At 34.9% G+C, this 22,475-nt stretch overlaps 1 protein-coding gene across 1 annotated transcript; it reads right to left on the reverse strand.

The window, feature by feature from the left end:
* Positions 1-13,524: 13,524 nt before the first annotated feature.
* On the reverse strand, positions 13,525-14,499 carry LOC132669689 (olfactory receptor 4K15-like). The gene has a single exon (XM_060619695.2). The coding sequence runs from the start codon at positions 14,494-14,496 to the stop codon at positions 13,525-13,527; it is 972 nt and encodes a 323-aa protein (XP_060475678.1). The 5' UTR covers positions 14,497-14,499.
* Between the last annotated feature and the right edge of the window lie 7,976 nt (positions 14,500-22,475).

Genomic DNA, 22,475 nt, shown 5'->3' on the forward strand with positions numbered 1-22,475 from the left:
TAGTTTTTATTCTTTATCCATTTATGTATTTGCTGAGTTTTTCTTTCCTGCAATAGGCATATAATCTTTTTAACCTGAAAAAACAGCAAAGCTCTTTTTAATTTACAAGTTTCAGTTTTTTAATTTAGGAAAATCAAGTAATAAGATGAAATAAAATTATCTTTCATGAGAACACATAGAGATAATAACCATTAATTTAAATATATATCCCTAGGGGCACCTGGGTGGCTCAGTCAGTTAAGGGTCTAACTGGGTCAGGTCCTGATCTCATGGTTTGTGCCTTTGAGCCCCACCAAGTGGGCTTTGTGCTGACAGCTCAGAGCCTGGAGCCTGCTTCGGATTCTGTGTCTCCCTCTCTCTTTCTGCCCCTCTCCTGCTTGTGCTCTGTCTCTCTCAAAAAATAAATATTAATATATATTATCCCTATATATACAGTACATATTCTTTTATAACCTACCACTAACAATATATCATAAATATTTCCCCATGTCAATACAGTACTTTTATACCAGTTTTTTAATGTACTTGTGGTATTTTTATTTTATGGAATTTTTCAATTTTCCCTGTTATTAACGTGTAATAACCTTGCTTTTATTTAGCTAAACTTACAATTATACATAACTATTTGTTTAGGAACTCAGAAATTTTTGACTTATTGTACCAAAATTTACACCACTAAAATGATCTGTAAGAATATTTATTTTTCACCTCATTCTTTATTGAATTGGTCATTTGTGTGTGTGTGCATGCGTGTGTGTGTGTGTGTGTGTGTGTGTGTATCATGATTTTGGCTCAGGTCATGATCTCAGAGTTCATAGATGGAGCATCCCATCAGGGCTCTGCACTGAGCGGGACCTACTTGGGGTTTTCCCTCTCTCTCTCTCTCTCCCCCCCCTCCGTCCCTCCCCTGTGCACACACACGTGTGCTCTCTCTCTTCAAAAACAAAACTTAAAAAAAAGTTTTTATATAATCAATTAGATTCATTATTTTTAAAATTTATTAAAAGGCATATTACTTAATTCAGTATTTAAACAAAACATTTAAACATTAAGCAAAAGCATATTTAAGTAGTTAGGAGTTAAAGTTCGAAAGGTTTCATCTTCCAATGCTGCCTATTATTGGAAAGGGGAGTGCCAGTGTTGGGTGGGGTGGTTGTAAAGGATGGCATTTTTATGGAAATCAAAGCCTTATATTAAAGAAAATTAAATTCTGTCCTATAAATTACAGCTATCAATAAAGAGTTGAAGGAAGGTAAGGAATGGGTTTTCTCAGCATGCTTCTCAACTTGAAATTTCTGTCTCAGCTAGCTCGTCAGTTTTCCTAATACCAGGGTAAGGAGACTTATAAATAAGCTAATCTCTTTTGCATATTCCTTGCAATTGGAAATATACTACTCCTAACCTTAATCTCTTAAAATAAGCCAAGGCTTACTATAAATATTTTCCACAGAAATATGAAAATCCCAGAGATTTTGTTGATCTGAGGATACTCTAAGACCCTGTAGGCCTAGAAATGATTACATAAGAATCCATCTAGTATAGAGAGCTTTAAACACCAGAAAAATTATTACATGTTATTAATTCAGGTGAAATTTTATAAATGATAAGGAATACAGGCATATTTTCGTATAAATAGAATTCTTGGATCACTCAGTCCTGTAATTTGCAAGACACACAGTGCTCAGACTATATAACTAGCAACCAGACCAAATCTTAATCCAAATCTCTGCCTTTAACTATTTACTTTTGAGTAATTCCATTAATTCTGTACCCTATAAACTTAAAAAAGCATGTGCCCTTCCGCCCCAAAATTATTATAGGGTAGATTAAAGGTAAAAGGACAAACAGGGGTGCCTGGGTGGCTCAGTCAGTTAAGCGTCTGACTTAGACTCAGGTCAGGATCTCATGGTTTCTGAGTTCGAGCCCTGTGTCAGGCTCTGTGCTGACAGCTCAGAGCCTGGAGCCTGCTTAGAAATCTGTGTGTCCCTCTCCCCCCCCCGCCCCCCGCCCTCCCCTGCTTGTGCTCTCTCTCTCTCTCAAAAATAAACATTAAAAAAAAATCTTTGAAGTGAAAAAAAACTCCATAAGAGACAAACTACAAGTCACATACAATAAAGAAAATGGGCTCTCCAACTTTTCCTAATGAAAGTGAGCTAGAGATTTTTATGTATGTTACTCTTTCTGAGCACTATATTACGGATACTTTACTCACTAGCTGAGTCACCAAAGCCAGTACACAAATACTATAAGATCCATAAAATAATAGAGACTGAAGTAATCATTGTAGTTCACATTAAACTAAGAATGGTTCAGTGCACACAGTGTTTATAAATTGCCCATCAATAGTTTTTAATTAGAAGAACCAATGATGCCATTAAAATAACTGAAATAACTAAATATAATCATTTTTTTTTATTTCACTGATTTTTCCACTTCGAAAACCTTTTTTGGTTTCATCCAGTTAGAAATGATGTGTGTGTATGTGTGTATGTATGTACACATATATGTATGTATGTATAATACTTGATTCAGTCATTTCCAAAGCACAAGGTCTAAAAAAATCTAGAAGTTATTAAATACAGAATAAAATTGGATTATTATATGTACCCTATAATTTTTGGATGAGATAGCTTCCATTTCTTGTGTGCTTATGTGCTAAGAATTCTATAAGAATGTAGACAGAAATATAGACATATACAGAAGTACAAAGTATATATATGTATATATACATATATATATCCTACTAGATTATGCACACATATATAATCTTCAGCAAAAAATGCATATATATACATATTATATGTACATATAAAACCTAGAATGCACACAATAACCCTTCAAGTATATTCTATCATTATATTACCAAATCTCAAGTTAAATAATGCAAGCAAGTAACAAGGCCAAAATTTTCATTGTAAAAATTGTATGCTAAGCATTCTAATAATGGTATGTTGGCATAACTATTTGCATGGAAATCAGTGCAACAACTAAAAAACTATATGTGTGTCTATATGTGTAAAGAAGCAAGTGAATTTAAGCAAATATATTGACCATTAACTGTGTCACTACACTAGGTGCCATATAATCAGAAGTAAGCTTAAAGATAACAGTCACTGTGTGTGCAGAAGAGGGTCTGAAGTTTAGTTCCATGCGGAAAAATGAACTCAATCAGAGCATTAAGAGGGAGCTCAAACATGCATATACAAAGTCAATCTCATTCCTATAATTAGAGTATTATATTAAAATAGTTCATTTACAGAGACCTATTTGAAGTGGCAGAAGTATTAAAACTTACATGAATCAACATGCAGTTGCCATACCGACTCACTAAGAGAGGTTGGAATTTGTTTACTGTTTTTATTTCAGAAGTGTCACATGTATAACCTGAGGTGTCATGACGATATGAGAAATGTTATTTTCATATGGTTTGCAATAATCCTTGTGCTTTACACATTTTATTTAAAAGGAAGTAAGGGTGACCATGTATTTCTCAATGATGCATAATTTTGTCCCACTGGGACCATTGTTAACAAGCACTTTTATATTAGAGACCAGTAAATATTATTTCTATCTAGGGATTCACATTACTGAAAAATCATGTTCCCAATTTATCTACACATTAGTTACTTTAATGCCTTACTATAACTGATATAGCATTCGTTTTCTGTGAAAATATATCCAAAGGCAAGTTTCTGAGTGTTTTAATTAGACTGTTCTTATAAAGTAACTCATTCTCTCTGCAGGTTCAATTCTGTCCCAATCACTAATATTAGCACTTTTGTGGAATACCTATTGTTTTAGGCCTCATTCTAATACTGTAAAGATAGGTATAGCAAAATATTACAATATTGCAAAACTATAAATCACTTAGGCCAAATAGAATATGTCATTTTTGTCTGTATTCCCTAATTAAATTTAATTCAGAAATTTATAAAAATTGAATACTACATGCAAAACTGCAAATAAGATTTCAAAACGTAAGACAAAGCGCTTATCTGTAAGTAGCTTGCAAATGTGAAGGGCAATTAAAATAAACAATGTAACATAAAATTCAAATAGAAGATCATATGTATTATAAATATATGTATATATGTACATGCATAAATTTAAAATATTTTTTTAATTTTTTTAAATGTTTGTTTATTTTTGAGAGAGACAGAGACAGAATGCGAGTCGGTTAGGGGCAGAGAGAGAGGGAGACACAGAATCCAAAGCAGGCTCAAGGCTCCGAGCCGTCAGCACAGAGCCCGATGTGGGGCTCGAACTCATAGAGCTGTGAGATCATGACCTGAGCCGAAGTCAGGGGCTCAACCAACTGAGCCACCCAGGCACCTCACATTTAAAATATATTTATAAATATATGTACAATATACATTTATAATGTTTTAAATATATGTATATGTGTACACACATATTTATAATATATAGTATGTTTATAAATATATATGTATAATGCATATATACACTTTATAATGTGTGGAACATCAGGAGAGATTATGTTGGAAAGTTCAGAAAAGATAAAAGTGAAAATAAGGAAAAGAGGCTGGAGGAAAAGGATGAGGTAAATACAAAAGAGACAGAAGAAGACAAAAATGTATATTTGCAAAGGACCTTAAATGAGACATAAATGTTGTGAAAGGCAGAGATGGTGATGGAAGTTTCCATGACACATACAGACAAATATAAAGGCATGAGTAAAGAAAATTATAAGTAATCTAAGAACAGATGCTCTAGATTGGCTAGAGTATAGCATATGTCAGAGTTTTATTGGACCATATTTTAGAGTATCTTAAACACAGTTCTTAGGATTTTGTAATTGTTGGAAAATGGAATGCTACTCACCTTTTCAGTGCAGGGGAATATGCTTTAGGAATATGTATCTGGCAGGGGTTGGGGAATTAACTAAAGCGTATAAAACGCTAGAGGTGAGTACTTCAAAACTCTCTTGTATGCCTACTGAAGTTGAGAATGGGTATAGACAAAGAAGGACAAAGGAAATAAAAATTTGGGAGATTGGATATTCAGACTTAATTATCTGCAAGCAAGTATCAAGAGGGAAAGAAATCAGAATATAAAAAAAACCCAGGAAGTACCAGAGGGATCTCTAGTCCAGGGCATTTCAAACTTTGATTCATGGAACCCTGGAGGTATTGTGCAAGTGGCCCAACGTATTCCTAAAGGGAAGTGAAGGTTCCAGATCTCCCTCTAATCTACCTTTGTAAGAGCGGGTTTATGATTACCTGTTAACATAGTAAGCTCCTATAGTTTTACATTTTAACAAAAAGTTTGTCAGTGCTTATTTTTATTTTGGCTGAGAAAAAATTAAGTAGGTACCTTCTGCACATGAGGAAATGAAATTCAAGGAAGTTGAACTGTAGAACAGATCTGAGGGTAAAAACTATGTCTCCTAACTGAAAGTCCAACCCTTTCCACCACAGTGGACAAATTAGTTCAACCAGTAACAGTATTGGAAAAAGGGTGCCCCTTGCAGTAGGAATATTTTGTAGACTTTTAGATACTCAGTAGCTGCTTATAAATCACTTTGAGGAGGGGACAATTTTGCTTAGAACTTTTCTATACGTTTGAGAAATAAATTAGCGTTTTTATTTAGAACCTTTCTGTGGAATGTGAGTAAAAACATAGCTTTTACTTTCACTATGTTTATGCAGAGAGTGTTTTTTGGCCTTAATAGCAGTAAAGCCTATTGATTAAACAATATTTATTGAATGCCTACCATGTACCAGGAAGTTTTCCAAGCTTGATGGATATAGCAGTGAATAAAACAAAATGCCTGCCCTCAATGAAGCTTTTATCAGGTAGTTGGGAGAAGCAGACAGTGAACAAAATAAATAAGTATACAATATACCTTGTCAGATGGTAGTAAATGCTATGGAGCAAAATAGAAAGCAAGGAAGCGTGATAGATACTGTTGAAGGTGTTGCAGTTGTAGATGTAGTTGTTAGAGAAGACTTCACTGAAAGGATTCGTTTAAGAAAAGACCTGAAGGAAGTGAAGAAGTAAGACATGCAGATATCAAAAGGAAGAGCATTTCTTCCAGGAGGGATATCAAATGCAAAGAGCCTGAGGTAGGTGCCTGGAATTTTCTAGAAACATTAACAATAACAGGTTGACTAAAGCAGGGTGAACAAAGATGAGAAATGTTTGAGTCATATTAGAAGAACCAGACGTATTGGGGCTTACTGGTCACTGTAACAACTATAGTTTCAATATGCATGGAACAGATGAAACCTTTGGAAGGTTCTGAGCAGAGAAGTGAAACAATATGACAGATCTTATTAGGATTACTTTAACTGCCATATTAGAGTAGACTGAGAAGTGTGGAAACATAGAAATTTACTAGGAGTAAGTACTTGTAATAATCTAAGCAAATGATGATGATTTGGATCCGGTGGTAGCAGTAAAGGTTAGAGGTTGTGAGAAGTGGTCACATTCTGAGAATACTTTGAAAATAGACTCAGTAGAATTTGCTGATCTATAACAAGAGATGTAAGAGACAGTATGGAGGATAATTCCAAAGCCCTTGGACTGATCAGTTGGAAAGATGAAGATTCCATTAACTGAAATTGATTTCTCCATTTACCTGAAGGAACAGGTATTTGAGGGTTTTTGGGGAGTCCAGTTTTAGACTTGTTAAATCTGGGACAGAGGATATCCAAGTGAGGATGGATAATGAAGTCTGGAAATTGAAGGAGTGGTCCAGTTAAAAATATAAAGCTATGTCTCATCACCATATAGTTTTTAAAGCCTTGCGGTTAAATGAGATCAATGGTGGAGAAAGACTCATGGTAAAGACTCTCAAGGAATGAGCTCTGGGGTAATCTAAGAGGTCAGAGAAAGGAGGAGGGATCCAAAAGAGATTCAGAAAGCACCTCCAAAAATATATAAAGGAAGCCAGTGTTCTAAAGGCCAAATGAAGAGTGTTTCAACAGGGAGAGTGTGAGCAGCTGTATCAAATATTGTACAACTGTGATAGATCAAGTAGGATGAGGATTGGGAATTGATCTCTGGATATCGCAATAGAGAAGTCACTAGTAACCTTGAAAGAAGCAGTTTTAGTGGAATATGGAGCTAAAAGCCTTCCTGAAGTGGGCGCAAGAGAGAAAAAGAAGAGAACTGTTGGAGGTAGCATGAACAAGTCTTCAGAGGTTTCCCCATAAATATTTTGTTTATGGACAAGGACAAAGTTGAGAAGTGGATCAAGAGCTAGAGAAGAATTGATAACAAAAGGTTTTTCTTTTTTGCTGTTTCTTTTTATTTAAAAAATTAACTGTAAATGGTGAAAAAGTTCAAGAAGGAAAGCAAAATTGATTACATAAAAGTGAGGGAAAAAATAGTTGAAACCTTGAAGCCCATGAAAGAAAACGATGAATTAAAAAAATCATCTGGGTTGTTTTTGTTTTGTAACAAATGCAGAAGACAATGAAAGTTATGGAGATGCTGAAACAAATCATGTATATGAAGGAACTATCAAATTATGTTAGCCTAAAGAAAGACAAAAGAAAACCTTAAACACCTGCCCAAATATGTAATGACCTAATCAATGATTATAAATTTTAAAATTTATTCTGGGAAGCTACTCTAAGACTGGTTCTTCTATATGGGAATTTTAATTAATTTAAAATTTATCATTGTCAGTGACCTAAAGTAATAAGTAGGTATTTAACATGTATAATTTGAATTAAAATCTTACATCTCTTGGAAAAAGTTGATGAGGAAAATATAATTCTGAGTGCTCCTTTGGGCATTTGCAATATAAGTCATGATCCTAACTTGTGTTTGATACACAGAATCCATTGAATATACTTTCAAATTAATAGATGTAAAATACAATAATGAACAATTAATGTTTTTTTTTTCCATTATGGTTAAATTCTTATTTTCTCATCTCCTTTAGTTTACTTATCATAATTGAATGAATAAATAATTTAGTAAAAGAGGACATTATATTGCAGAAGTACATGTATAGAAAATTAAATACTTTTCTGTAAAAGAAAATCAGACCTCAATAACTAGATTGCCATATTCCAGAGTGGAGAAACTGAATATTATATAAACAAAATTCACGGATAGTTTCAAATAATTATGCAATCCAAACTGAGCCACACTATGATATTGTGCGAAGTATATGAGATATATTGACAATTTGTTTCCAAAATTAATTAATTTACTTATTTATTTATGTAAAATACGTTTATTGGAGTGTTGGTGTGGTAACAAAACAATAGGGGGACCTCAAAATACAACAGCAGAAAGTTATTTAAATTAGGAATCCCGTTACAATTTTGTAACAACTTTGAGGTTATGCTATGCTCGCCACAATTGTAACTACCATTTTTACCATGCAACACTGTTTCAATATCATTGACTGTATTCCCTATGCTGTACCTTTTATTCCTGTGACTTATCTGTTCTATAACGGCAAGCCTTTATCTCTCACTTCCCCTTACCCATTTTGCTCATGCCTCCATCTTTTCCCTATGGCAACCATCAGATTGTTTTTGTATTTATAGGTCTGATCATACACTTTGTTTCCTTATTCATTTGTTTTTTATATTCCACATAGAAGTGAAATTGTATGTTGTTCATCTTTCTCTCACTTATTTACTTAATATTATATTCTCTAGGTCTATCCGTGTTGTCACAAATGGCAAAAATCTCATCTTTTTATGGCTGAATAATATTCCATTGTGTATATACCATATCTTCTTTATCTATTCCCCTATCAATGAGCACTTTGGTTGCTTCCTTATCTTGACTATTTTAAATAATGCTGCATTTAACATAGGGGTGCACATATTTTTTCAAATTAGTGGTTTTGTTTTCTTTAGGTGAATAGCTAGTAGCAGAATTATTGGATCATATAGTATTTCTATTTTTTATGTTTTTGAGGAACCTTAATACTGTTTTTCACAGTATATTAACTTACATTCCCACCAACAGTGCACCAGGGTTCCTTTTTTTCCACATCCTCACCAACACTTTTTATTTCTTTCCTTTTGATGCAAGCCATTCTTACAGATGTAAGATGATTTCTCATTGTGGTTTTGATTTGCATTTGCCTGAAGATTAGTGATATCAAGCATCTTTTCATGTATCTATTGGTCATCTGTATATCTTCTTTGGAAAAATGCCTATTCAGGACCTCTGCCCATTTTTCAGATTGTTTGGGGGATCTTTGATGCTGAGTTGTATAAGTTCTTTATATATTTTGGATATTAATCCCTTTTCAGATACATTAGGACTTTTAAATATCTGAGAAAATGTTTATGATATAAGGTATGGAATACTACACCAGTATACTTAACAATATAAAACCTGAGTGACCACAGTTGACTCAAGTGTTGCTGCAGAAATGAGGTGTTTTAGGCCAGTTGTCACCTGTCTCTGTTGCTGTTACCTGGCTGTGTAGCCTGGGTGGGGACCTGGCTCAGTGTTCCTGCTGCCTTTATCCCTTTGGCCACCTCCATCTGTGCTGGTAAACTCCCATCTGCTCCTGATCAGCTCAACTATACTTTTCTTATTCACAATGTGAGCTATACTTCATACTCTAAATGACAGAGTTCCAAAATGTCATGCCCAGCATCCTAGTCCAGGATTTAAGGTTTTTCCAAAACCAGAGGAATACACATTCATTGGAATATATGTCAGTGCATCTGATTTAAGTTCCTGTGATGGGTTCATGGCAAACTTTAATAATTTTCCAGAGATTCATAGAATAATCTCGTAGTCTGCCCTGTACTTTTTGAACAGAAGGGCTCAGTTTATAATGCATGTTGTTTCCTGCTACTTTACTTGAAGCATGCAGTGGTGTGGATGATCCTGATGTGGGTGTTTACAAAAGAAACCCTTGTATTGTGAAATGAGCAGAATAATTGGCATAAAGCCTCAAGAAGAACCAAGGATAATATGTGATTTTAAGGAAGAACACAGGGGTTGCCTGGGTAGCTCAGTCAGTTAAGGATCTGACTCTGGCTCAGCTCATTATCTCACAGTTTGTGAGTTCAAGCCCCGTGTTGGACTCTGTGCTGACAGCTCAGAGCCTGGAGCCTGCTTTGGATTCTGTGTTCCCCTCTCTCTTTGCCCCTCCCCTGCTCATGCTCTATCTCTCAAAAAATAAATAATAAAAAAATGTTTTAAATACAAAATTTTAAAAAGGAAGAACACAAGGCAACTCCAATAACTTTTCCTTACTATGGAGTTATAGAATTAATACAGTTTTCACAGTATGACACAAAGATACTGCATGTGGCATATCTGTAGCAGTCATTGCTGTCTGGGTAATCTTTGATTATAATGATAATACCAAGAAAGAAGCAACAGTACGGTACAACCTAAAAATCTAAGATGACAGTGACAGTGTCCCACGATGAAGTTCTTGGGACAGGTTACACTCACAGTCCCAGTGATTGCATAGCATGAGTAGTATACCTCCCCAGAGTAAATGTTAGACTGTATTTTTTTTTTATCAGTTGAGGCTACCATACTAGAGTGAGACCATCTTGGAGGAAGTTGGGGTGGTACATGACACGGGGGCAACAAAATATGTTTCCAGTTCATAATGTTTAGTGATCTCCAAAGTAACTACATTTGCATTTCCTGCCTTCCCTTTAGACTGGTGTGCCCCAAAAATACCTGATACAGAGCATGTATGATGGGAGTCTCCTTCTGTTTTCACATGGTCTTATTGTCAGATGTCTAAAGCTTCATGTGCTCCCATATTTTGATGTCAACACAATTTTACAAATAAAATGGTAAGAAGAATAAATGGTACCAGACCAACATCAAGTGATTTTATAAAGCTGTACAAAAATGTGTGTGAAGACTCTTAAGTTCTGTATGAGGGGCAGAAAAGATGAAGGTGAATTTTAAAAGTATTACCTTGAGGGGCACCTGGGTGTCTCAGTCAGTTAAGTATCCTACTCTTTTATAAAAGAGTATATAAAAATTCATATATAAAATATACTGTTTTATATATATATATATATATATATTTATATATTTATTTATATATATATATATATTTATATATATATAAATTATATATAAAATTTATTGTCAAATTGGTTTCATACAACACCCAGTGCTCATCCCAACAGGTGCCCTCCTCAATGCCCATCACCGACTTTCCCCTCTCCCCCCTCCATCAACCCTGTTTGTTCTCAGTATTTAAGAGTCTGTTATGTTTTGCCTCCTTCCCTCTCTGTAACTTTTCCCCCCTTCCCCTCCCCACTGGTCTTCTGTTAAGTTTCTCAGGATCCACATATGAGTGAAAACATATGGTATCTGTCTTTCTCTGCCTGACTTATTTCGTTTAGCATAATACTCTCCAGTTCCATCCACGTTGCTACAAAGGGCCATATTTCATTCTTTCTCATTGCCACATAGCATTCCATTGTGTATATAAACCACAATTTCTTTATCCATTCATCAGTTGATGGACATTTAGGCTCTTTCCATAATTTGGCTATTGTTGAGAGTGCTGCTATAAACGTTGGGGTACAAGTGCCCCTATGCATCAGTACTCCTGTATCCCTTGGGTAAATTCCTAGCAGTGTTATTGCTGGGTCATAGGGTAGATCTATTTTTAATTTTTTGAGGAACCTCCACACTGTTTTCCAGAGTGGCTGCACCAGTTTGCATTCCCACCAACAGTGCAAGAGGGCTCCCATTTCTCCACATCCTCTTCAGCATATATAGTCTCCTGATTTGTTCATTTTAGTCACTCTGACTGGCATGATGTGGTATCTCAGTGTGGTTTTGATTTGTATTTCCCTGATGAGGAGTGACATTGAGCATCTTTTCATGTGCCTGCTGGCCATCTGGATTTTTTCTTTAGAGAAGTGTCTATTCATGTCTTCTGCCCATTTCTTCACTGGGTTATTTGTTTTTCAGGTATGGAGTTTGGTGAGTTCTTTATAGACTTTGGATACCACCCCTTTGTTCGAAATGTCATTTGCAAATATCTTTTCCCTTTCCATTGGTTGCCTTTTAGTTTTGTTGATTGTTTCTGTTGCTGTGCAGAGGCTTTTTATCTTCATGAGGTCCCAATAATTCATTTTTTGCTTTTAATTCCCTTGACTTTGGAGCTGTGTCAAGTAAGAAATTGCTGCAGCTGAGGTCAGAGAGTTTTTTTCCTGCTTTCTCCTCTAGGGTTTTGATGGTTTCCTGTCTCACATTTAGGTATTTTATCCATTTTGAGTTTATTTTTGTGAATGGCATAAGTGGTCTAGTTTCATTCTTCTGCATGTTGCTGTCTGTTAAAGCACCATTTGTTAAAAGGACTATCTTTTTTCCATTGGATATTCTTTCCTGCTTTGTCAAAGATTAGTTGGCCATACGTTTGTGGGTCCATTTCTGGGTTCTCTATTCTATTCCATTGGTCTATGTGTCTGTTTTTGTGCCAATACCATGCCGTCTTGATGATTACAGCTTTTAGTAGAGGCTAAAGTCTGGGATTGTGATACCTCCCGCTTTGGTGGTCTTCTTCAATATTACTTTGGCTATTCGGGGCCTTTTGTGGGTCCATACAAATTTTAGGATTGCTTGTTCTATCTTCGAGAAGAATGCTGGTGCAGTTTTGACTAGAATTGCATTGAATGTGTAGATTGCTAAGAGTATCCTGCTCTCAATCTTGGCTCAGGTCATGATCTCATGGTTCATGAGTTTGAACCCTGTGTCAGGCTTGGCACTGGCAGTGTAGAGCTGCTTGAGACTCTCTGTCTCTGTGTCTCTCTCTCTCTCTCTCTCTGCCCCTCCCCTGCTCACTCACTCTCTCTCTCTCAAAATAACTAAATATTAAAAAAGAGTATTACCTTGAATTTTTGTGAAGTTATTTTTTAATGCTAAATGGATTTTTTTGATGGATTGCACAAACTTTTTTATGTTAAATGTGTGAAAACAGGAATACAATTAGGATTGTTTTTACTACTGGAACTAAATTAGAGATTACTTGAAATATTTTAGACCATAGAAGAAACAGCATTTTTGGGGCACCTGGGTAGCTCAGTCAGTTAAGCATCCAACTCTTGATTTCAGCTCAGGTCATGATCTCACTGTTCGTAATTTCAAGCTCCACATCAGGCCCCATGCTGACAGTGCGGAGCCTGCCTGGGATTTTCTGCCTCCCTCTCTCTCTCTCCCTCTCTCTCTCTCTCTCCCTCTCTCTCTCTCTCTCTTTCTCTCAGTAATAAGTAAACATTTTTAAAAAGAAACAACATCGTTTTGTTTATCCAATATGGATATCCACTGAAATTTTTATGAAATTAATTTCATAAAATTTAAATTACATAATAATTTGTGAAACATCCTGTCACTGATTTTAGGTAGCATATATAAGCAATTTATTAGATTAGCGACTGCATAATCATGTGAGATTTCTTTACTATAACTATATAACAAAGAACATACATAACATTTATCATTTCAAACAAATAAGGTAACTTTTAAAACAACGGTAACAAGAAGAGAAAAATAAGTCAATGTTTTCTCAAGTTTCTTGTCTGCTCAATTCAGCAAATCCAGTCTTGTGAGAGACAGGTGGGAAAGCAGCCTGTAACTCACATACCGGGTCTTCAGCTTGTGCATTGCTGATTTCACCTCTTTGTTTCTCAATGTGTAGATAATGGGGTTCAGTATAGGTGTGAAGACCGTAGAGAACACAGAAAGGACTTTATCCACTGGGAAGTTGCTGAAAGGCCAGGCATAGATGAAGATACAGGGCCCGAAAAAGAGGGTCACTACAGTGACGTGGGCAGTCAGAATACTGCGGGCCTTGGCCCTGCCCACTGAGGAATGATGTTGTACAGTGATTAGGATGACTGTGTAAGAGATCAGCAAGAGTAAGAATGAAGTCACCCCCATGAGACCACTGTCCAAAAGCATCAACAGTTCAGGGACATAAGTATCTGTGCAAGCAAGTTTAATGACCAAGGTAAGGTCACAGTAATAACTGTCCACTATGTTTGGGCCACAGAAAGGCAAGTTTATAGTGAAAGCTAACTGGCTCAGGGAGTGCATGATCCCAATGACCCAAGAGCCTACCACCAGGCCTGTACACTTGTACAAGTTCATGATGGTTGTATAATGGAGAGGTTTGCATATGGCTACATACCTGTCATAAGCCATGGCTACAAGAAGCACCATCTCACCACCAGCAAAGACATGGAGCAAGAATATCTGGGCCATGCAGCCCTCAAAGGAGATAGTCTTAGGTTCATAAAGGAAGTCATGAATCATCTTGGGGGTTGCATAAGTGGCTAGAAATACATCAAGAACAGAAAGGTTACCAAGCATGATGTACATGGGTGTGTGCAGGGCAGGTTCAGAAATCACAGTGAGGACAATGAGGAGGTTGCCAAGTACAATGGCAATGTACAAGAAGTTAAACAACACAAAGAAGAAATACTGGAGCTTCCATGAACTACAGAGTCCCAGCAACACAAACTCAGCCACCCTAGAATAATTTCCTTGATCCATGGTCTCAGGCTACAAGAGAAGTACCTACAGAGAGAAACATTAATAGATTATTATCAACAGCAAGAAAAATAGGCCACAATACTGAAGGGTTTGTCTAAACATTAAAATGATTTAGAGCTAGTCCTATGAGGAAATAGTTTATCTGTAATTTTGACAGATATTTCTTCTGTCAGTTGTCCTTACTAATGAAGGAAAGCTATGAGGTGCAAAGGTAGTAAATCAACAACTCCATTTCATATATTTGTGGGTTAAATCTGATGCTAAGCAAATAACAGATCAGTATTACAAAACCACCTTCCTTCCTAGTACCACCTTCCTTGCCCTGCTTCTGTTCATTATCCACTTGGGATTACCAATAAGCAGCTTCGAGTCTTAGAGAATTCTCAAGAGACCACGTTTGCATTTACTTATCTTTTTCACTGTGGCTTTTAATATGGTTCTCCTTTGCCTCTGTCCTTTGTCTACTACTTAATCTCAACAACTACACCATTAAAAGTGTTTAATACATATTTTCTCTGAAGTTGTGATAGCTGTTTTGAAGTCAACTTCCTTGAAGCTAACATTGTATTATATGAAAATAAGTAAACAGAGATGGCAAATACATCAGAACAGAATATTGATATATAAGGTAATTATAGCAATGAAATGCAAAGATCTGATTTAGTTAAGGTAGTTGAAAAGTAGACCACTTGAAGGCCAACTATAACATGTTATAGTTCTTATAACTATAACTATAACTATAAAACTATAGTTCTGCATGTTATAACATGCAGAAAACTTCAAAAGGAAGTAATTATATCCAAGATAGAGAATTTGTAGGCTTCGATTATGATTTCTCTAACTTACTAAAATAAGGTACATTCTTTGAAAAATATTCAACAACACCATACTTTCTCATTAGGCAAAAATTGAGATAATTAACAATAAGAAATAAATAAGATAATACACAATTGAGATAATAACTTGCTGATAGATTATAAAATAATCAATTCTGCCTCTGTTCTGTCTGCAACTTCTTTGGAAGAATGGAGAAAACATTTCCAAAGAGACAGAAAAGGATTTGAGATTGATTTTTTTTAAATTTGTGTTTAGAAACACAAGAATATTTTAACTGAAAGGAAGGCAATTTTTTTATATATTTTTAAGAAAGAAGACTCTCACTTTTCAATTTTTGTGTTATAATTAGAAGTGATAAGTGTCAATCTCTGTAAAAAAAAACTGTGGTAAAAAAAGTGATGTCAGTGGGAAAAACTATTTAACTTGAAAGTGTTTTTACATGCAGTACATGAGCATCAACAAATAACCCAGTGAAGAAATGGGCAGAAGACATGAATAGACACTTCTCTAAAGAAAAAATCCAGATGGCCAGCAGGCACATGAAAAGATGCTCAATGTGGTTTTGATTTGATATTGTATTTCCCTGATGAGGAGTGACATTGTCAATCTGGTGAGGAGGAAGTTGTCGTCCTTAGTTTTCATATAAGGAAATTAAGACTCAGAAAGGTTAACTAATATGCTCAATATTACACAACTAGCAAGTAAAAAATCCAGAAACTCATTCCAGTTCTTCAAAGTTCTTTTCACAGTCATTGATAGTAGAATCTCTAATGAAACCTAAAGAGTATGGTTTAAGAATAGACAAGTGGAATTATCAAGATTGGAAAATGAGAAATTAGTTTAAGAAGTTGATGCAAAACCCTATTAAATATTTCTAAATGTACCATAAATGCACTTTGTGATAACAGCACTTTCTAGTTACAAAGGTAGGAGGGTGATATATATTTTGTTTTCTAAAATGGTTAATGCTTTTTGCTTAAAGGGATAAATTCTAGCTTAAAATTTATTCACCTGGAAAACCTTATTCCCTGGTAATATTTGCTAACTGGGTTGTTGCTATATTGAACTTTACAGAGATTCTCCCCCAAAGAAGCATGAAAAAAAACAATCAGGTGAATGAACAATGAATGCTGTGACAACATAACTAAAATGGAACCATTCCAAAGAATATTTAGATCAATAATTATCACTTGGAGTGAGAAGGGGCATCTTCCCTGGAGCATTCTCTTGTGGGGAAGGGAATTCATATTCAAAAGGATAAAGTATGGGTTTAAGAAAAGATTGGGAGTAAAACTCTTCTTTACCATATTTTTTTAATTTATTAGTCAGTCACCTATGAAATGACAACTTTATTTTAGTGAAAGTGAATGAGAAATAGATATGGGAGACAAGAGAAGAAAAATGTCAGAAATCTTCACAGAGAGTGACACTGCATCCTTCTACTGAGTGCCAATTTTGTCTAGGTGCTGGACTGGGCCGGGATGAACTAGGATAAATATAAAGTGATGTTAGTATGTTTTTGTAGAGTCTCCTTTACTCCATTTTTGGAAGAAAAAAAAACTTAGAACCAAAACTATCAGCTCAAATGTTACAGAACTTGATCCTTAAACCATTTTCCATTATACCCAAGTGAAATTTTCTGTACCACACTAACATGGATGTAAATATTTTGCCGTCAGGGCGAAGAAATTTTCACAAAACTGTAAGTCCACATATTATAAGCCATTGCTCTAAGTTTTTCTCTGTAGTTAAAGGTCATATTAACATTTTCCAAAGAGAAAATCCCAAGCAAATGGATCAAGAAAATTGTTGATATAAAATAAAGAAAACATACCTGATTTAATATCTGAAGATTTTTAAGGATGTTGAAATAAGTGTTGGCTAGTTTCGAATCAAATTCTCTTATAAGAGAGCTGTATGAAATGTGTACATATTTTTGAGCTGAGCTATCATAACTATAATAAATATTGACTTAGGCAGATTCTCTCTCAGCTCTCTGTTTCACCCTTTTCCCTTTTATCATTTCTCTATTTCATTCTAGACTGGGGATTGAACTGGGACTATGGGAGGATAGATGTGTCCCATGGTGAATGTTTTTGTCATTAGATATTCACTAGCTTGTTGAACAGGGAAAATGGCATAAGTCCGAGAACCAAACCACTTTTACCTTTCTCTCAACAACAACACAGGCGTTTCCCCTGTGTCTTTCTTATTACCAATTACATGCACTATGTTCTGATGGTTTTAGGGAAATTTTGACATGTAGGGATTTCTGAAATACTTCATCAAGAATTGACTTTTTAGTGATATTCCCCACCTTGGTGGGAAAAATAGAAAACTCAGAGAATATCTAATCGCCCACAATGGGGATGTATAATGAATTCCTCTTTTAATCTTTCTGTTAAACACCATTAATAGAGTATCCAGTGTGGATATATTTGTATTCTTAGCATAAATTCTACTTAATTATGATGTGTTATATGAGAATATCATAGCCTGTGTTTGATATGCTAATTTTTATGTAGGATTATTGCATATAGTTTTACAAGTGACATTGGCCTGTAGTATTTTGGAGTTATTTGTGCTACCACATCCAGTTTTGGTATTGAGACAACGATAGGTTCATAAAATAAGTTGGAGTACTCAGAAAAGTCTTTTTATACCCTAGTCTTACTGTTCTTTGAAGGATTGGAAGACACTGTACATAAACTTGAGTTTGTCTTGTGACCTTGTAGATTAACTTTTTTATTTTTTTCCTCAGAGACTGAAATGTTTTTATTTTAATATATCATAGGAAAACATTAAAGAGCAGATGCATGGCTATTCTCATTTGACGTTGTCCAGATTTTTCCTTGTCTATCTTATTGGTATTTTAGGATATTTGAGTATTTGTTAGAAGCAGAATTGAATAGATACAGCCCTACAAAACGTATATGTCCCTGAAAAAAGTTGGATGAAAATCTTCACAACAAATTGAAATACATAGATAACAGGGACAAAATTTAGTTTCCACATGCTAAACATAATACATGAAATCTCTTCATGTTTGCAGTATCTGCGAATGTAATCAAGGTATAATCTTTGGCTGGCATTATATGCCTGTATTTTTTTTCAATGGTACACCAGAAAAGGACTGGCATTCTACTTCTACCATAGTTAAAGTTCACCCTATTAATTTCCACAACATGTTCTCTGGAAGTAGGAGGAAAACGAGAAAGAGGATCAGATCTTTCTATGAAACTGGTATTTGGTGCCATATGTAAGCCTGACTAATTGGTCTTCTAGAAGCTGTAAAATAGGACATTCTGTGAAAGGTAAGCATGGCAACTGGTTATCACGAATATAACCATCAAGCCAGCAGGGTCTTGAGCTCTCTTTGAAGTTTATTGTGCTGGCCTGCTCCAGAAGATGTCTGCATTACTCTTTTTGCTCAAATTGTTGTGTAGCACAGGACTGCACTAGGATTAATCTGTTTACAAGAAGAAATTAAAACTACATTACTACATTTTATTTTTACATGTAGGGGCTCTACTGAATAACATGCATCTGAATTTTAAGTTGCAAAGGTGTCTGAAAAGTTAATTTGTCATGTGTACCTTTTTTTGAATATTTTGGTTCAAGAAAGAATATTTTAAGCTTTTAAAGTACTTCAGCTCTTAATGTAACTGTACCCATCTGCATTGAAAATCATAACCAATATGGCTGCAGTACACTTCTTAGTAGTATCCAGCACCACTTGCAGAGAGATTCTTTAACATTTTAATTGTACTTGGGTATAGGACTCTAGTGTACTTGGGTGTACTGCATAGGAATATGCAAAAACAAGTAGAAGAGGCATTATACTGATGCTTGTCTGATAATATCACGTCTGTGTTAATGGAAGGTTTTGTGATGTATGAAACTTGTGTTTTTATATATAAGTGAATATGGTTACATCAGTGTTGTAATGCTCAACTTTAGCTATAAAGTTATAGCACATGAGGGACTTCTGTTTTATTGCAGTGTGCAGTCCTAGTTTTTACTTACATTAAAGCATTCTGTTTTGTTTTCAATTCTATGTGCCTTAGTTCTCAGATCTTCAGATGTGTACAGATAGTTCATATTTATGTATTGCATGTAATCATGCTACTTAGCATTAATGCTTTTTGTATTATATAAACAACAAAAGCTATGTACAGAGGGAAACTTTTACTTGTTTGAATTGGTGTTTTCAAAATCCTTGGGTAATACCCAGTAGTGAAATTACTGGATTGTGTGATAATTCTATTTTTAATTTTTGAGAAACTTTCATACTATTTTCCACAGTGGCTGCACCGATATGTATTCCTACCAACAGTGGCATGAGATGTTTCTTTTTCTCTACATCCTTGCCAACACTGTTGTTTCTTGTGTTTTTTATTGTAGGCATTCTGACAGGTGTGAGGTGGTATCTCATTGTGGTTTTGATTTGCATTCTCCTGATAATTAGTGATGTTGAGCATGTTTTCTTATGTCTGTTGGCCATCTGATCATTTTCCTTGGAGAAATGTCTATTCATGTCTTCTGCCCATTTTTAATTGTATTATTTGATTTCTTGGGTATTGAGTTTAAGAAGTTCTTTATATATTTTGGAAACTAACCCTTTTTCAGATATGTCATTTGCAAATAACTTCTCCCACTCAGCAGCTTGTCTTTCAGTTTTGTTGGTTGCTTCCTTTGCTCTGCAGAAACTTTTTATTTTGATATAGACCCAATAGTTTATTTTCATTTTAATTTCCCTTGCCTCCGAAGTCATATCTAGGATACTGCTGTTACACCCAGTAGGAGAAATTACTCTCTGTGCTCTCTTCTGGGACCGTTATGATTTCCGGTCTCATATTTAGGTCTTTAATCTATTTTGAGTTTGTTTTTGTGTATGGTGTGAGAAAGTGGTCCAGTTTCATTTTTTTGCACCTAGGTGTCCAGTTTCCCATCACCATTTGCCAAAGAGACAATCGTTTTCCCATTGCATATTCTTGCTTCCTTTGTCATAGATTAATTGACCATATAATTGTGAGTTTATTTATGGGTTCTCTATTATGTTCCATTGATCTATGTGTCTATTTTTGTGCCAGTACCATAGCATTTTGATTATTGCAGCTTTGTAGTATATCTTGAAATACAGGATTATGATACCTCCAGTTTTGTTCTTTTTCAAGATTGCTCTTGGTATTCAGGATCTTCGGTGGTTTCATACACATTTTTGGATTGTTCTAATTTTTTGAAAAATGCTGTTGGTAATTTGATAGGGATTGAATTAAATCTGTAGATTGCTTTGGGTAGTATCAGTGTATAAACAATATTTGTTCTCCCACTCCATGAGTATGGAATAGCTTTCCATTGGTTTCATCTTCAATTTCTTTTATCAGTATTTTGTAGTTGTCAGAGAACAGGTCTTTCATCTCCTTGGTTAAATTTATTCATATGTATTTCATTCTTTTTGATGCCATTGTAAATGGGATTGTGATTTTAATTTCTCTTTCTGCTACTTCATTTTAAGTGTATAGAAATGCAACAGACTTCTGTATATTGATTTTGTATCCTGTGGCTTTACTGAATTTATTTAACAGTTGTAGTAGCTTTCTGGGTTTTATATGTATAATATCATGTCATGTGCAAATAGTGAAAGTTTACTTCTTTATTACCTATAATGATGTCTCTTATTTCTTTTTCTTGTCTGATTGTTGTAGCTTGAACTTCTAGTATTATGTTGAATAAAAGTGGTGAGAGTGTACATCCTTGTCTTGTTCCTGACCTTAGAGGAAAAGTGCATAGCATTTAATTATTGAGTATGATATTAGCTGTGGGTTTTCATTATGGCCTTTATTATGTTGAGGTATGTTCCCTCTAAACCTACTTTGTTGAGGGCTTTTATCATGATTGGATGTTGTAATTTGTCCAATGCTTTTTCTGAATCTATTGAAATGATCATTTGGTTTTTATTCTTTCTCTTATTGATGTAATGTATCACATTGCTTGATTTGCAAACCACCCTTACATCACAGGAATAAATCCCCATTGATTGCAGTGAATGATTTTTTTTGATATATTGTTGGTTGTTTGCTAATATTTTGTTGAGGATTTTTGCATCTATGTTCATCAAAGATATTGGCCTGTAGTTTTCTTTTCTTGTAGTGTCTTTATCTAGATTGGTATCAAGGTAATGCTGGTGCCCTACAATGAATTTGGAAGCTTTCCTTCTGTTTTTTGGAATAGTTTGAGAAGAATAGATAGTAACTCTTCTCCAAATGTTTGGTAGAAATCACCTGTGAATCCATCTGGTCCTGGTCGTTTGTATGTCGGCAGTTTTTTGATTACTGATTCAGTTTCATTAGATAACCAGTCAGTTCAAATTTTCTGTTTCTTCCTGATTCATTCGGTTATATGTTTCTAGGAATTTTTTCATTTCTTCTAGGTTGTCCCATTTGTTGGCATAAAATTTTTCATAACAATCCCTGTAATCCTTTGTATTTCTGTTTGGTGAGTCGCTGCTCATCTCTTATTTCTGATTTTGATTGAGTCCTCCCCACCCCTCAATGAGTCTGGATAAAGGTTTATCAATTTTGTTATCAAATAACCTACTCCTGGTTTCATTGATCTGTTCTATTGTTTTTAAAAATTTTTTTTTAATTTATTTCTTCTCTAATCTTTATTATTTCCTCACTTCCAGTGTTTTGGGGTTTTGTTGTTCTTTTTCGAGCTGTTTGCTGTAAACTTTCCTCTTAGAACAGCTTTTGCTGTATCCCAAAGACTTTTACCATTGTGTTTTGATTTTCATTTGTTTCCTTGTATTTTTTTTAATTTCCTTTTTGATTTCTTGGTTGACTTGTTCATTGTTTGGTAGTATGTTATTTAACGTCCATGTATTTGTGTCCTTTCCAGATTTTTTCTTGTGTTGATTTCTAGTTTCCAAGCATTGTGATTCAAAAGGATGCATGGTATGACTTCAGTCTTCTTAAATTCATTAAGCTTTGTTTTGTGGCCTAACTTGATCTATTCTGGAGAATGTTCCATGTGCACATGAAAAGAATGTGTACTCTGCTCTTTAAGGATGGAATGTTCTGAATGTAAAATCATTCTGATCCAATGTGTCATTCAAAGCCACTGTTTCCTTGTTGATTATC

This window comes from Panthera onca, chromosome B3 (assembly GCF_046562875.1).
Source record: "Panthera onca isolate mPanOnc1 chromosome B3, mPanOnc1 haplotype 2, whole genome shotgun sequence".
NCBI classification, from domain to species: Eukaryota; Metazoa; Chordata; class Mammalia; order Carnivora; family Felidae; genus Panthera; species Panthera onca.

What these genes read in the sequence shown, in the direction of transcription:
- LOC132669689 (XM_060619695.2), bottom strand. Translation starts at nt 14,496, where the DNA reads ATGGATCAAGGAAATTATTCTAGGGTGGCTGAGTTTGTGTTGCTGGGA.